A 12,813-nucleotide genomic window follows, 5' to 3' on the forward strand; every position below is an offset into this window, starting at 1 on the left:
AGACTGGAACTTACACCCTTGGCTCTCCTGCCTCCAGCTCTGCGTCTCGAGACTGCTCAGCCTCTGTAATCATGTGAGCCAGCTCCTTATAATCTCTCTCCTTTCTTTCTCTCTCTCTCCACCTCCCCCCCCACTCTATTAGTTCTATTTCTCTGGAGAACCCAATACATCATTTTACTAATTAGGAAACAGATTCAGAGAGATTAATAACTCATCCAGCCTCACAGTTAAGTGTGGAGTTGAGTTTTAAATTCCAAAGTCGATTTAAATTTATGTAAAAATAAAAACCCTTATGTCCAACTAAAAAGTCTACAAGCTGAAGCTCATTTTGGTCCTTTATTCGCTAATCCACAGGCATGTGCAGCCTGCTCCTTTCCCTCCACGCAAAGCCCAAGCCTGAGACCTGGTCAGCTCTCAGCCCTCCCTTGCCTTGGCTGGGGCTCCTGCAAGCTGCTCAGAGGGTCCGTTTTCTGCAGCTCCAGTGCTTTGGAATTCAGCGCTCCTCTAGGGCATTTCCTTCTGGGCCCAAAGCAGACAGTGTGCCAGATACAAACGATCACTTCCTGGGTTCTGAAACTCACAACCCTGCTCCTGGTTACTTGCCAAATCCTCTTGATGGTCCCTCACATTCGCTGTGGCCAGCCAGGGCCTCGGGTGGCAGCCTGCTATGACTGTCCACTTATCCCATCCCTGGGTGTTGACAGAGCCATTCTGGGAGCTCTTTTTATGGGGATTTGTGCCGGGCAGTGTGCAAAGAACTTGACACCCGACCTCCATATGTAGTGCCAGAAGGGCTGTGCTAGCTCCATTTTCAGAGATGAAAACAGGTTCCATGCAGGGGCTGGAATCAGCACTGGTAGACCCTAAACCTGGGCTCCTGAAGACCATCGGGTTCTGGTCACTTGTGTAAGAGGGAGAGGCTGAAGGCTGAGAGCTCAGCAACTGTGTTGGAGGAGGGAAGGCATGGTAGTGTGGGGTCGGTGCACCCTGGGCTCAGACATTGGCCAAGAGACCTCCAGATGGCGCTGTGCCCAGTTTCGGTTCAGAGAATGCAGAGGCAGCTGCACTGGGGCTGGCAGCTGGTGACAGGGTGCCCTGGGTGAAGCAAACCACTGAGGGAGGCCAGAGTGCACCGTGGAGTCGTCGGGGGCACCTAGGTGTCCCAGGAGGGCTCAGAGAGTGATGATGCAAGGTGCTGATGAACCGAGTGGGCACAAGGTAGAGAAAATGACCTTAAAAGGTCATGTCTGGGCCCTGCCAGGCCTGCTCTGGGTTCCTGGGAAATGCTGAGTGGATCAGATGGAACTTTCTAGAATCAGTCCAGTGCCTGCAGGCTTGGAAAGGGAACCAAGGGACACCAAGGGAGACGCAAGTACCATTTCAGCTCATCTTGGTGGGCCCTGCCCAACAAGGGAGGATGATGAGCTTTATGAAGCGGTGCAGAGAAGCTGCCCTGGCCCATGGCCTGCACCACAACCCCTCCCGGAAGTCTTCCCAGAGCATGCCCACAGCTCCAGGGTCTGGTGTGGGCCACAGAGGGGCCAAAGAGTCCAAACCCGAAGCCAAGGCCCACCGAGCAGCAGGGAAGAGGACTCAAGGTGGGCCCCGCCCCCGCAGCTGTGTCCAGCCATGTCTGTGGAGCTCATGATGAGGAATCGTGGTCTGCTGTTTCAGCAGGGGCCTGGGTGGCCAAGGTGGATGGCTGGTCAGGTAGCCCTGGGGTTAGTGTGGTGTGCTGTCACTGCCTTTGTGATCTTGAGCAAGGCATGGGACACCTTGGACCCTCCATGTCCTCTGGAAAATGGGCTTGCTGGGGGCCGATGACATCAGATGTGGATAGTGCAGGCACCCGCAGACACTGCCACAAAGCCATCCCACTAGCTTTTGTCTCCAACAGGATAAACTATCTGCTATAGTACAGGTACATGAGTCACAGCAGGAGAGGAGGGACTGGGGGTGGGGGAGTGAGACCCGGAGAGGTGCAGCCTCCAGAGGGGCAGAGTGACTAGTCAAGGTGGGGTGGGCCCCCCCACCCGTTCCAGAATGTGCAGGTGGGGCAGGGAGAAAGTGCTGTTATATTCACTCCTTGTTAACACTCAGGGCCTCCACCACCAGCCGAGCTCGTTCCTTACCACAAGGGGCTGGAAGTCCCAGAGCTGGACTGAGACTGCCCTGCCAAGGAGAGGAGCCACAGCAGATCTGCAGACAGCCATGGCCCTGACCCAGCTGTAGCAGCCTGCACCTTTCAAGACCTTTGTACTACCTTGCCCCAATTTCCCAGAACAGGAAGTGGTTTTGAAGGCCTGGCAGGGAAAGGTGGGCAGGAAGCACCTCCTATGGAAGCCTGCGGGCCCGGGGCCACGGCTGCGTGCAAAGGCAAGGGGTGAGAGGGCACAGACCTGAGAGCTGTGTGTGGAGAATGTGCCACACTTAGAATGGACTAGAATCAGGAAGCTTCAAAATATTTAAAGGAACTGAACTGTCAAAGAGATCCCAAGCCCAGGGTGGAAGACAGGCAGCCTGGCCAGGCCTGCATCGTGCACCCACCTCTAGGCAAGCCAGCACTGTCTTTGGCCCCCCTACTTTGGGTTTCTGTCTTGGGGTGTCAGCATTAGGCAGACTCTGGGTAAGTCCAGGCCTCAGGACCCTCAGGAGACAATACGGTGCTATGTGGCAGGTCTCCCTGGAGCAGCCCTGTCACTTTGACCCGCAGCAGGCCCTCAGGGACAGGAAGCGGCTGGAGACCTCCGCCAGGCAGGAGCCAGCAAAGCATGTCCATCGTCAAAAAGAATTTATTGGAGACACTCTGGCGTGGAGTGCTTGGCAGTGCCCGCCAGGAGGGTAGGCAGGAGCCTCGCCCTGGAACTTCCCGGGCCCGCTGGGCCCTGGCCGGCCAGTCCCCGCCCTGGCTACTCGCGGTAGTGCACCCTCTGGTGCTGGATAAGCTGGGAGCTCTGGCCGAAAGCCTTGCCGCAGATACCGCAGGCGAAGGGCTTCTCGCCCGTGTGGGTCCGCAGGTGCCGGAAGAAGTGCGAGCGGCCCCGGAAGGCCTTGCCGCAGTCGGCGCACTCGTAGGGCTTCTCGCCCGTGTGGATGCGCTGGTGCTCGATGAGCACGGAGCTCCAGATGAAGGCCTTGCCGCACTGGCTGCAGGCGTAGGGCTTCTCGCCCGTGTGCAGCCGCTGGTGGCGCACCAGGTTGGAGCTCTGGCTGAAGGCCTGGCCGCACTCGCCGCACTTGTAGGGCTTCTCGCCGTTGTGGATGCGCAGGTGCTGCGTGAAGTGCGAGCTGTGGCTGAAGGCGCGGCCGCACTGGCCGCACTCGTACGGCTTCTCGCCCGTGTGGATGCGGTGGTGCTGGATGAAGCCCGACCAGCCGCGGAAGCGCTTGCCGCACTCGTGGCAGGCGTAGGGCTTCTCGCCCGTGTGGATGCGCTGGTGCTTCAGCAGCAGCGAGTTGTACTTGAAGCTCTTGCCGCAGGCCTCGCACCGGTGCGGCTTGGCCCCCCGCGGGCTGCCCTGCCGCGTCCCGAGACCGGCGCCCAGGCCGAAGCCGCCCCCCAGCTCGGCAGCCCGCTCGGGCCCGCTCTCGGCACCAGGGGCGCCCTGCGGCCCCAGCGTCAAGCACCAGGCGCCCCTCTTCTGAGCGCAGGGGATGGCCCCTGGAGGCTGCCGCTCCAAGCTGGACTCCTGCCCAAGGCTTGGACACTTGGCTCCACGGGGGAGGCTCCTCAGGAGGCCCCGCAGCGTCCCCACATCTTGGCCTACCCCGTCTGCAGGGACGTGCAGGTGGGGAGAGGCAGCCTGGTCCCGCTGGGACTCGGAATCTGAAATGAGACAAGGCAGAGGCAGATAGTGCCGGCCCATGCCTCTGTCCACCTGCCAAGCCACTGCTGTAGCACTCGAGGGGACGGGGGACCAGGGAGGCTCAGAGAGGAAGGAGGAGCCGGACACTGGATCCACGAGAATCCAGGCAGGGGTTCTGGCTGTGGCCAAGGGCTGTCCTAAGGATGGGTGTAGGGAGGCTGCAGGGTGACTGAGAGCTGCCAGGACCACCCAGTCATCCTGGTGGCCCCAGCCCGGATATGGAGCCTGCAGTGGCTAATGAGACCCATGACATGGGAAAGGAGTGCCAAGGTGGACACTGAGTGCCAGTGAGGGTCTGGAACTTGGAGGGCTCTGGCCCCAGAGGACAAGTGACACGCCAGGGCTGAGAGAGAAGTGAAGCCACCCTGTTCCAAAGGACTCTGTGGGGCGGCCCAGAACCCACCAGGAACAGTCCTGTCCCTGGAGCAAGGCCAGCTGCTGAACCCTGAGTTCTGCCCTCGCCCGAGGGTGGAGTCCTGATGGGCCCATGCCTGCTCTAGACCTTTTCATGGGGCTGGCTCAGGCCTGGGTGGCAACTGCACTGCTGCTCACCCCCCTGGCCCACCCTGGGACCTCCTTGCACGGTACACTTCCTAGGGACCTGACCCCAGACACCTGTCCCCTAGGACCACCTGTCCCCCAGGACCACCCAGGTGTGGGCGGAGAGCTCAGAGCCATGAAATCCAGCTGGTATCACTAATGCCACCAAATGCTGACCGTGTGCTGGGCCGGAGACCTGAGGTGTCCTGAGGACTTCCCACGGGTGGTAGTGGGGGTCGGGATTAACACAGCTTAGCCTAGAGCTCCACAAAGGGGACAGATGGCATTCCCAGGACACACACGGGGGAAGAGGAGTGGGGCCAGGATGACTCCCCAGTTGGTTTGAGGGGGACAGTGGTGCCCTGAGTCAGTGACCCTAGCCCGAGGCAGAGGGAGAGGGAAGGAGAGGAGTCTGCTTTCTTGTGTCCAGAGTGGGCCTGCAGGAGTCCACAGGGGGCCAGGGCTGCAGTCACAGCCTTGGGAAGTTTAACAAGGCTGGGACTAGAATAGGGGAGGAGGCTGGAGCCAGGGACTGGAAGGGACCCCAGGCAGGGGTGCCTATGGTGGTGGGTGTTGACAGAGCCTAGCACTGCAAGGAGCTCCAGCCCCCAGTAGCCCCTGGGAGTGAGCAGCCTGAGGCTGTGGGGGGATGGTTCTGCTCACTCACCAGGCCAGAAGGTGTCTCTGCCGATCTCAACTTCTTCTATGTCTTGGAGATCCAGGTCCGATGGCTGGGAGAGCACCTCAGGGCTGGAGCTGGGGGAGCCTGGGGGGCAGGGAGGTCATGGCTCACCTCCCACGCTCCAGTGCTGCCTCCTTCGCCTCTCTAGAACCATGTGGGCTGGCAGCCATGCCCCCTAACACACCTCCTTGCCCTCTGTGTCGCCCTGAACAGCAGGCCAGCCTGCAATGGTGCCGCTGTTTATGGCTTCTCTGGCCAGGAACTCCCTTTAACTTCATTCCCAGTCTGGTTGAGACCCTCCACCTCCAGGAAGCCTTCCTGAAGTGCACTTTGGGAGCTCACCCCCTTTAATCCAGTAAGCAGAGACAAAACCAGTGGCCCTCCTGCTCACCCAGGATGGCTCTGTCATCTTGGCTAATTCTGGCTCCACCTTTCCACCTTGTGATGGCTCAAGCTGCTCTGGACAGGCCCTGGCCATGAGGCCCCTTAGGATCACATGCAGGCAGGTCACAGTGTGGGTCACTGTCACTCTGTAGCCTAAGCCCCAGGTCCCTACACCTCCCCCCACACCTGGACATTTCTGCAGAGCTCAATCAAGTGCCATCTCTGCTGGCCTGTGCCTGGGCTGGACCAGTCCCCGCTAGGTGCACAGCCTGCCCCTACCCCAGCCCATCGCCCTGCAGCCTCTCACTCTGGAGTGCTGGTGCCTCACAAAGTCTCCCTCTCTGCCCATGGCTTTTGCTGTCCCTCCTGGGCTCCCCACTGCCTGGCCCAGTCCCAGGACCCTGCCCACAAAGGGGAGAGCCCCTGACCAGCACCTAGAACAGGTGGAAGCGGCCATTTCCAACATGCCCCAAAGCCCCAGGCTCCTTCCTGCTGCCAAGTCCATACCAAGGTCCACCGCAGGGCTGATGCTGGCTGCTCCAGCTGCGGAGGGGACCTGCTCCCCATCTTCAGGGCAGAAAAGGGGGGATGGGCTGGGTCCACTGGTCAGCTCATCGCCCCCAGGACACTCCAGGTACAGGTGCCCACGGCCAAGATGGTACAGGGAGTCTCCCAGCACATCATGTTAGTTTAGTGGAGCATGACCACAGAAGGGAGGACGCAGGGACGCACTGCTCTCGAGCAGGGCCCTCAGTGTTCCCAATAGGGGCCCTGACCCGGGCTCTGCTGCCTGAGGCCAGTCGTCAGCTCACCCCTCTCTGTTGGGGTGTATGTGTGTGTGTGACCAGTGTCCTCAGTGCTCCCTGACTCATAGTGCCTCCTCTGCCCTCTGACCACAGCACTGAGGGCAGCCTGGACCTTGGGGCTGTGAGCCTGAGGGCAGGTGCTTCCTTTGGCGGAGGCTGGGTACCCCCAGTGTCATGTGGAACCAATGGAGAGGGGGGCACAGGGTCTTGACCCCCACCACGCTATGACAGCGCCCAACTATGAGCCTTTCAGGGAACTCTGCAACCTCAAGCAGGCGCTGCCCTGGCTGCAGGTTTTGTGAATGAGGGAGACAGCCTCCGAGGGTGGGGTGTGGGCTGTCTTGTGTGGGGCGGGACCTTTGCTGTTGGCTTCCTGTGCCCGTTGGCCACATGTACACCCAACACACCCACCCACCCTTCACATGTGCCCCCGTTAGAGTCCCCCTGCGGAGCCAAGGGAGTCGGTGGCTCTGTGGCAGGGGAGGGGCCCTAGCCTGTTGTGGGTGACTCCCCTCCACAGAGCCATGAAGGGCTGGGAAGTTTGGGGGCGGGTTCAGCTGTAGGACACCCCTTTCCTGAGAGCACAGGGGTCCCTAGGAACTGCATGGCTGCTCTGAAGCAAGGCAGAGGGGTCCTAAACCCAAGCCACCTTTGGGCCTTCCAGGTGCCCTCCCCAATGTGAGGACAAGCCAGGAGCACTAGCCTCTCTGGACTACGATCCTCGCAGCCCACTCGTGGCCACCATGTCACCATTGCCTGGCAGCCAAGGGAGCTAGCTTGTTCCATGGATGGCTGAAAGCAGTGCAGGCTTCCCCCGACGTACTCCTGCAGAGGGGTGGGTGAGAGTGGGCCTCCCAAAGCCACCTCTCAGGCACACTTGTGCCCACACTAGCTGCAGGCACCCTTGCCTGGGCTACATGCTGCCAGAGAGGACTTAGCAGGACTCTAAGAAAGAAAGCGACCCAGACCCCATGCCCCGGCTTTGTTCCTGGGGCCCTGACGTGGACAGGCAGGATGTTACTGTAAGAGGCACAGTGACATCACCAACACAACCTAGGGCACAAAACAAGCCAAAGCTGCTGCCACCTGTAGGGGTACTTGGAGACACCTTGGAAGCACTTTGAAGGGATGGGATTAAAGGACACTGGACAGCTGTGAACAGCCTCCACCTTGCTGCTGGAGGGACTGGAGCAGGCACGAGCTGTGACTCAGTACAGCCTCCTGGGTCCCTACCCCTTTAAGCTGGACACAGCACTTCCTAGGCCCTTCTCCAGGAGATGGGGGTCGCCTTTGGGTCAGGTGCAGGCAGGTCACAGCATGGGTCACTGTTACTCTGCTGCCAGGGGCTAAGCCCTGGCTCCCAGCACCTGCCCCACACCTGAATGTTTCTGCAGAGCTCAATCAACCGCCATCGCCGCCGCCCGGTGCAGTCCCTGCTAGGTACACAGTCTGCCCCTGCCCCACCCTCGGCTTACTGACTCACCTGGCGAGTTTCCTGAGTTTCCTCCCACCGAACCCAGTGCTGTGCTCCCCACCATGCTGGGAGAAACCACTGGAGAAACACCAGGCTGCCCACCTGCTGGGCGCTGTCCAGGTGGAGGGCAAGGAGGCTGTGCATGCTCAGTCTTCCAGGGGACTGGAAGGAGGTGGCACTTCCCTGGCTAGAAGGGGCTTCTCTTGTATGTAAAATGGCACAAAAAGTGCTGTGTGCCTGGCCGAGACCTAGGGTGAGGAAGAGGGGGGAGCACACTGGGGGGAGCCAGTGGGCACGTAGAGTCCATGTCTCAGGCGCCCCATCTGGAAAGATGGGGTAGGCCCTGCCATGAGGTAGCCCGGCCCTGACCGCAGGCCCGCTCCCTGCTAGCCTAGGACTTGTAAGCACACCCAGGGCTGCAGGCCCTCAGGGACCCAGCCCTTCTCCATCACCCCCTCTAGCCCACAGACTGCCCTCCACCTGCAGGACTCCTGACCAAACCTTCCAGAACTTGCTCTGGCAGTGTTGGCTCTGGTGGACACAATGCAGTCCCTGAGGTGCTGTGCCAGGCCCCTCACAGAGGTCCTGGGAGAAGGACTGTGTCCTGCCCCGCCTGCACCCCACCTGCCAGGCCTCCCTGCTCTGAGAGGCTCAGGCTAGGCCAGCGTGTGGACAGTGGCGCTCTGCTGCATGACCCCAGCTGCATGCCCACAGGGACACTGCAGACCCCCTCTGCCTGTGCTGGGCCCTCCCCTCTGCTCCCCACTGACCAATGGCTCCTCCCAAGGACATCCTCTGCTCCCCAACGCCTCGTAGCCAGGTGCACAGCACTGTGCCCAGATAGGGAGGCTCCTGAAATGACCAGGCGTGCGGGGTGGGCCCGGGAGATCACTGGGCCCCTAAGGTGGGTAAGAGAGACCCAGGCGTTCCAGGGTGGGTCCCTGGAACATCTTTCTGGACTATGTCACACTGTGGTCTGGGAGCTGGGGATCCAAGAAGTCCAGGCTTGGCCCCTGACTGGCATGAAAGCCCTGGACAGGTTCCAGAAATGCTGAGGTCCCTGCTTCTGCCCCTTCGTGGTGCCCGGGAGGGCCTACCCTATGGGCCCTGCCCTGCTGCTGGACCAGCACCTCCTGTCCTCACATCTGTTCTTTTTATGGCCACTATGGTCTGTGTCCCTGCATTCTGACTCTGGCACAGCATGGAGAGGCCTGAAGCTGCTGGTGTAGCCCACACTCCCTCCATGGGCAAAGCTCCTGGGGTTTTACGGCACTTGGACATGGCTCCAGTGTCCAAGAGGTATGCACAGGCTGGCTGCCAGGCCTCTGGGGCAGGGGCCCAAGCCTGGCCTTCCGTGCTCCGGCCACCCATGGCTGGTGGAGACAGGGCCAGGGGAAGCCCAATCCTGCACCCCCAGGCCCGCCCTCCATCCTGGGCACTGGCCTTCTGCAGAACCCATGCTGGCAGCCTCGTCAGCCTGTGTCCCCTGCTGCCCCTAGATGATCTGCTGGCCTGTCCACCTTCCCCAAATACTGGCCCCTCATAAGCAGCCACACTTCAGGGCCTGAGAGGGAGTCAAGGGTGTGGGTTCAAGACAGATCGATGTGGAATGGCTGGGCGCGGTAGCTCATGCCTGTAATCCTAGCACTCTGGGAGGCCGAGGCGGGAGGATCGTTAGAGCTCAGGAGTTCGAGACCAGCCTAAGCAAGAGCGAGACCCAGTCTCTACTAAAAAAATAGAAACAAATTATCTGGACAACTAAAAATATACACAGAAAAAATTAGCCGGGCATGGTGGCACATGCCTGTCGTCCCAGCTACTTGGGAGGCTGAGGCAGGAGGATCACTTGAGCCTGGGAGTTTGAGGCTGCTGTGAGCTAGGCTGACGCCACAGCACTCTAGCCTCGGCAATAGAGCAAGACTCTGTCTCAAAAAAAAAAAAAAAATATGGAATGGATTCTGCTGGCCTCATGGCCTCTTCTCTGGGTTTCTACATCCCCATCAGTAATAGGACAGGAGGGCCTACCTCACCTGGAGATAATCCACACAGAACCTGACACCCAGCGCAGCCACTCCCGACAATCCTCAGCAGTCACTACATCATCCACTGTGATGCCAAGACCCACCAAGAGCAAGGACCCTGAGCAAAGGGTGGGACGGAGCCTGGGCACTGCCTTGCCAGGCTTGTCCTACATGGGACCTAGCCCACACCAGCGTCCTAACCTTGAGGGTGGTAAGGCCAGGCGTCCTTGGGATATGCAGCAGAGACAGAACCTCAGGACCCGCTGACCTCTGAGAGGGAGCAGGGCCCAGGGGCACCATGGGACTGGGACTCCCCACACACCTTGATGCCCAGACTCCGCCAGGTCACCAGTGAGGCCACACCACTGGGGGTAGAGCAAGGCTGGCAGCTCTGTCCCTGCAGGTCCCTCAGGGACCACACCTAGACTAGACTGGCAAGACCTCTGGACACTCTGTCTTCCTGGCATGAGGACAAAGACTCAGGGAGATGACTTGCTCCTGGTCACACTGGGCCCAGATTTTGAGACCACTTTTCCTTCCACACCCCAAGCCCAGGAAAGAAACAGTCCCAGGGGATGTCCCCTCGAGGGCTTGGGCTTGGGCCTGCGCCCAGCCATCCTAGCCCAGCATCACCCCCTCAGGGCTCTGCCCCAAGCCCCAGCTCTGCCTGGCCTAAGCATGTGGGAGCCTCGGCATCCTGTTGAGCTGCACAAGTGTCTGGTGGTGCCGCTCAGTTGGCCAGGGTGGCAGGTCGGGGTGGAGGGCTCCATGGTGCTGGAGATGGGGCAGAGAATGTGGGCAGAGAATGTGGGCAGAGGGAACGTGGCAGGCTGGGGTGAGTACCATGCTGATGCCCGTGGAGGTGAAGCCGTGCCTCGTGGTGCTGGGCTCCAGGTGTCCCCGGTGAGGAGAGACTGAGAGGGGACGGGACAGGAAGGGGCTCCTGAACGTCCCCTAGGGCCGCCATCTTCCCCGGGACCTGCTGAAGGTGTGCACACCTGGGACCTGGGGAAAATGAAAACCATGGCAGATGAGGGGTATGGAGGGGAATGCTGGGGTAGGGGGTGGATGGGGGGGGAAACAGGATAACTCTCCAGGTGAGACAGAGGCTCATTCATTCAGTGGGGAGCAAGGATGAAAGGTGAACCCGTGGGGACGTGTGGGGCCTGGAGTACTAGGCCATCTAGGGACCTGATATGTTTATTCAGTAAGAAACGCTTATTACATGGGCACCACCTGGACGCACCCACAGACCCGCAGGGCCTGAACCAAATCTCTCATCCCAGCAAAGGATCTGGAGTGTCCTTCCAAGCTATGGCATCACCCACAGAGAAAAGGATGCCAATTCTTCCAGAAAAACCTCAGCTGGGGGCCACTGGCCCTGTGGGAAGGCGAAAAAATGAAACATGCCTGCTGGGGCATGAATGTTTTAGATGAAATTTTAGCAAAGCATTTCCTGAACAGCAAAGGGGGGTCATTGCCAGACAGCAGAACCCTCTTTCTCAAACCCTGTGGTGTCCTCAGAGGCTGCAGGTTGTAACCCCCCAAGTCCAGCACTGCCACAGTGTTCTGAGACGCATTCGGGGGTCAAAGATACTTTTTCTTAACTTGGTTTCAAGAATAGCTTGAGTCCAGTATGAGAAATGATTTTTCTCTTTCATACTGTGATAAAGTAGGAACTCCTTATTTTGGGCGGGCAGTGAAAAAGGACACGGGGAGGGAAGGACAAATGTTAACACACCTTCAGCAAGAGTCAAGGACAGTACCTGCTTCAAGCAAAGGGGAAAGGTGGCCAGTAGAGCCACCGCAAGGTGCCCAGGTTTCTGGGCCAGCCCCATCACCTAATGATGGGAAGGCGGTGGGCAGCCAGGTAAGAGGACCCAGGGTGGGGCTGCAGCGAGACGCTGGGTGCAGGTCCTCACCCCCCTGAGTCACATATCAAGTTACTTAGCTAACTTATTGGGGACTCATCTGGAAAAAGATCTCTGTCTTGGCCCTCAGGGCTGAGCAGAGGTGGCCATCACAGGGTGGAAGCCCCTTCAGCCACAAGGATGCGGGCACAAACACTGCGTTCTACGCCGACGCTGCTGCGACAGGCTGAAGGGGCAGCCACCGGCTCCGCGGCAACCTGTGCCACCTCTTTTCCCAGCCCCGTGGGAAAGGGCCCGATCTCGGGGAGCTTAGCCACGGAGCGCAGCAGCCTGGCCGGGCTCAGGTCCGGCGGCTTCACACAGCCAGCCGCGGGACCTCGGACAAGGGACTTCGAGCCTGAATTTCCCACTTGCAAAGTGGGAATGATCACAGCTCCCATCACCCGGTGCGTGAGGAAGGCGCTCCGCAAACGGACACCGCGATCCCCGAGAACCAGTGCGCCCAAGGCTGCGGGGCAGGGTGGCGCGCTGCTGCCCCGCGGAGCCCATCCTCGCCCCAGGCCCGGCCCGAGGCCAAGGTCACGGCGAGGAGCGGCTGCAGGGAGGGGCGGCGCGGCCTGGCAGGGCGGGATCGCACCGTGGGAGACCGCGCACTAGCGCGGGCCAGGCGAGTCCCGGACGCCTGGAACCGTCACCGCCGCCCGCGCCCACTCACCTTCTAGCGGGAAGAGGCCGCCGCGCGCCAGCCGGAAGCGCGCCCGGCCCCGCCCCGTGCCCGCCTGCGAGCACTTCCGAGACGCTCTGGGCACCGGGAGGACTGCGCGCTTCAGTGGCCGCGCGGGGGCGGGGCCAGCAGCTCCGCCAGGGCCCATCCCTGCCCCGCCCCGTCGTGAGCTCAGCGGGTGCGTGGCTTCAGTGTCCCCAGGGGCCGGGGATCCGCAATAGACGGCCGAGCTAACAGTCTGGGGGGCCGCCGCAGCTCTGCCCGCCGTGGCCGGGGCGCGGGAGCTGCGGAGCTACAGGCCGGCGCGTTCACCGACCTCACGGAGCGTCCGCCGTCCTCCAGTGCTGCGCGCCGGGCCAGGGGCTGCGGGCGTCTCCTCTCCAACCCCGCCCCCCGCCCGTTAAGTCCTGGGGACGCGGTTCCCGGTGCGGGTGCGGGTGCGGGT

The 12,813-nt window shown here is 60.8% G+C and overlaps 1 protein-coding gene across 3 annotated transcripts; it reads right to left on the reverse strand.

Moving 5' to 3' along the window:
- Positions 1 to 2,776: 2,776 nt before the first annotated feature.
- Positions 2,777 to 12,422, reverse strand: GLI4 (GLI family zinc finger 4). 3 transcript variants are annotated; one of them, XM_045561360.1, is made up of 4 exons: positions 12,360 to 12,422; positions 10,617 to 10,778; positions 5,074 to 5,172; positions 2,777 to 3,826 (listed from the first exon to the last, which is right to left on the reverse strand). In XM_045561360.1, exons 2-4 carry the CDS (start codon positions 10,738 to 10,740, stop codon positions 2,910 to 2,912), a joined length of 1,140 nt encoding a protein of 379 aa, XP_045417316.1. In that variant the 5' UTR covers positions 10,741 to 10,778; positions 12,360 to 12,422; the 3' UTR covers positions 2,777 to 2,909. The 3 variants fall into 3 exon arrangements, with proteins under 3 accessions (XP_045417316.1, XP_045417317.1, XP_045417315.1); XM_045561361.1 differs by lacking the exon at positions 12,360 to 12,422 and adding an exon at positions 12,282 to 12,328; XM_045561359.1 differs by lacking the exon at positions 12,360 to 12,422 and having other exon boundaries at positions 10,617 to 11,906.
- Between the last annotated feature and the right edge of the window lie 391 nt (positions 12,423 to 12,813).

Source organism: Lemur catta, chromosome 9, assembly GCF_020740605.2.
Source record: "Lemur catta isolate mLemCat1 chromosome 9, mLemCat1.pri, whole genome shotgun sequence".
NCBI classification, from domain to species: domain Eukaryota; kingdom Metazoa; phylum Chordata; class Mammalia; order Primates; family Lemuridae; genus Lemur; species Lemur catta.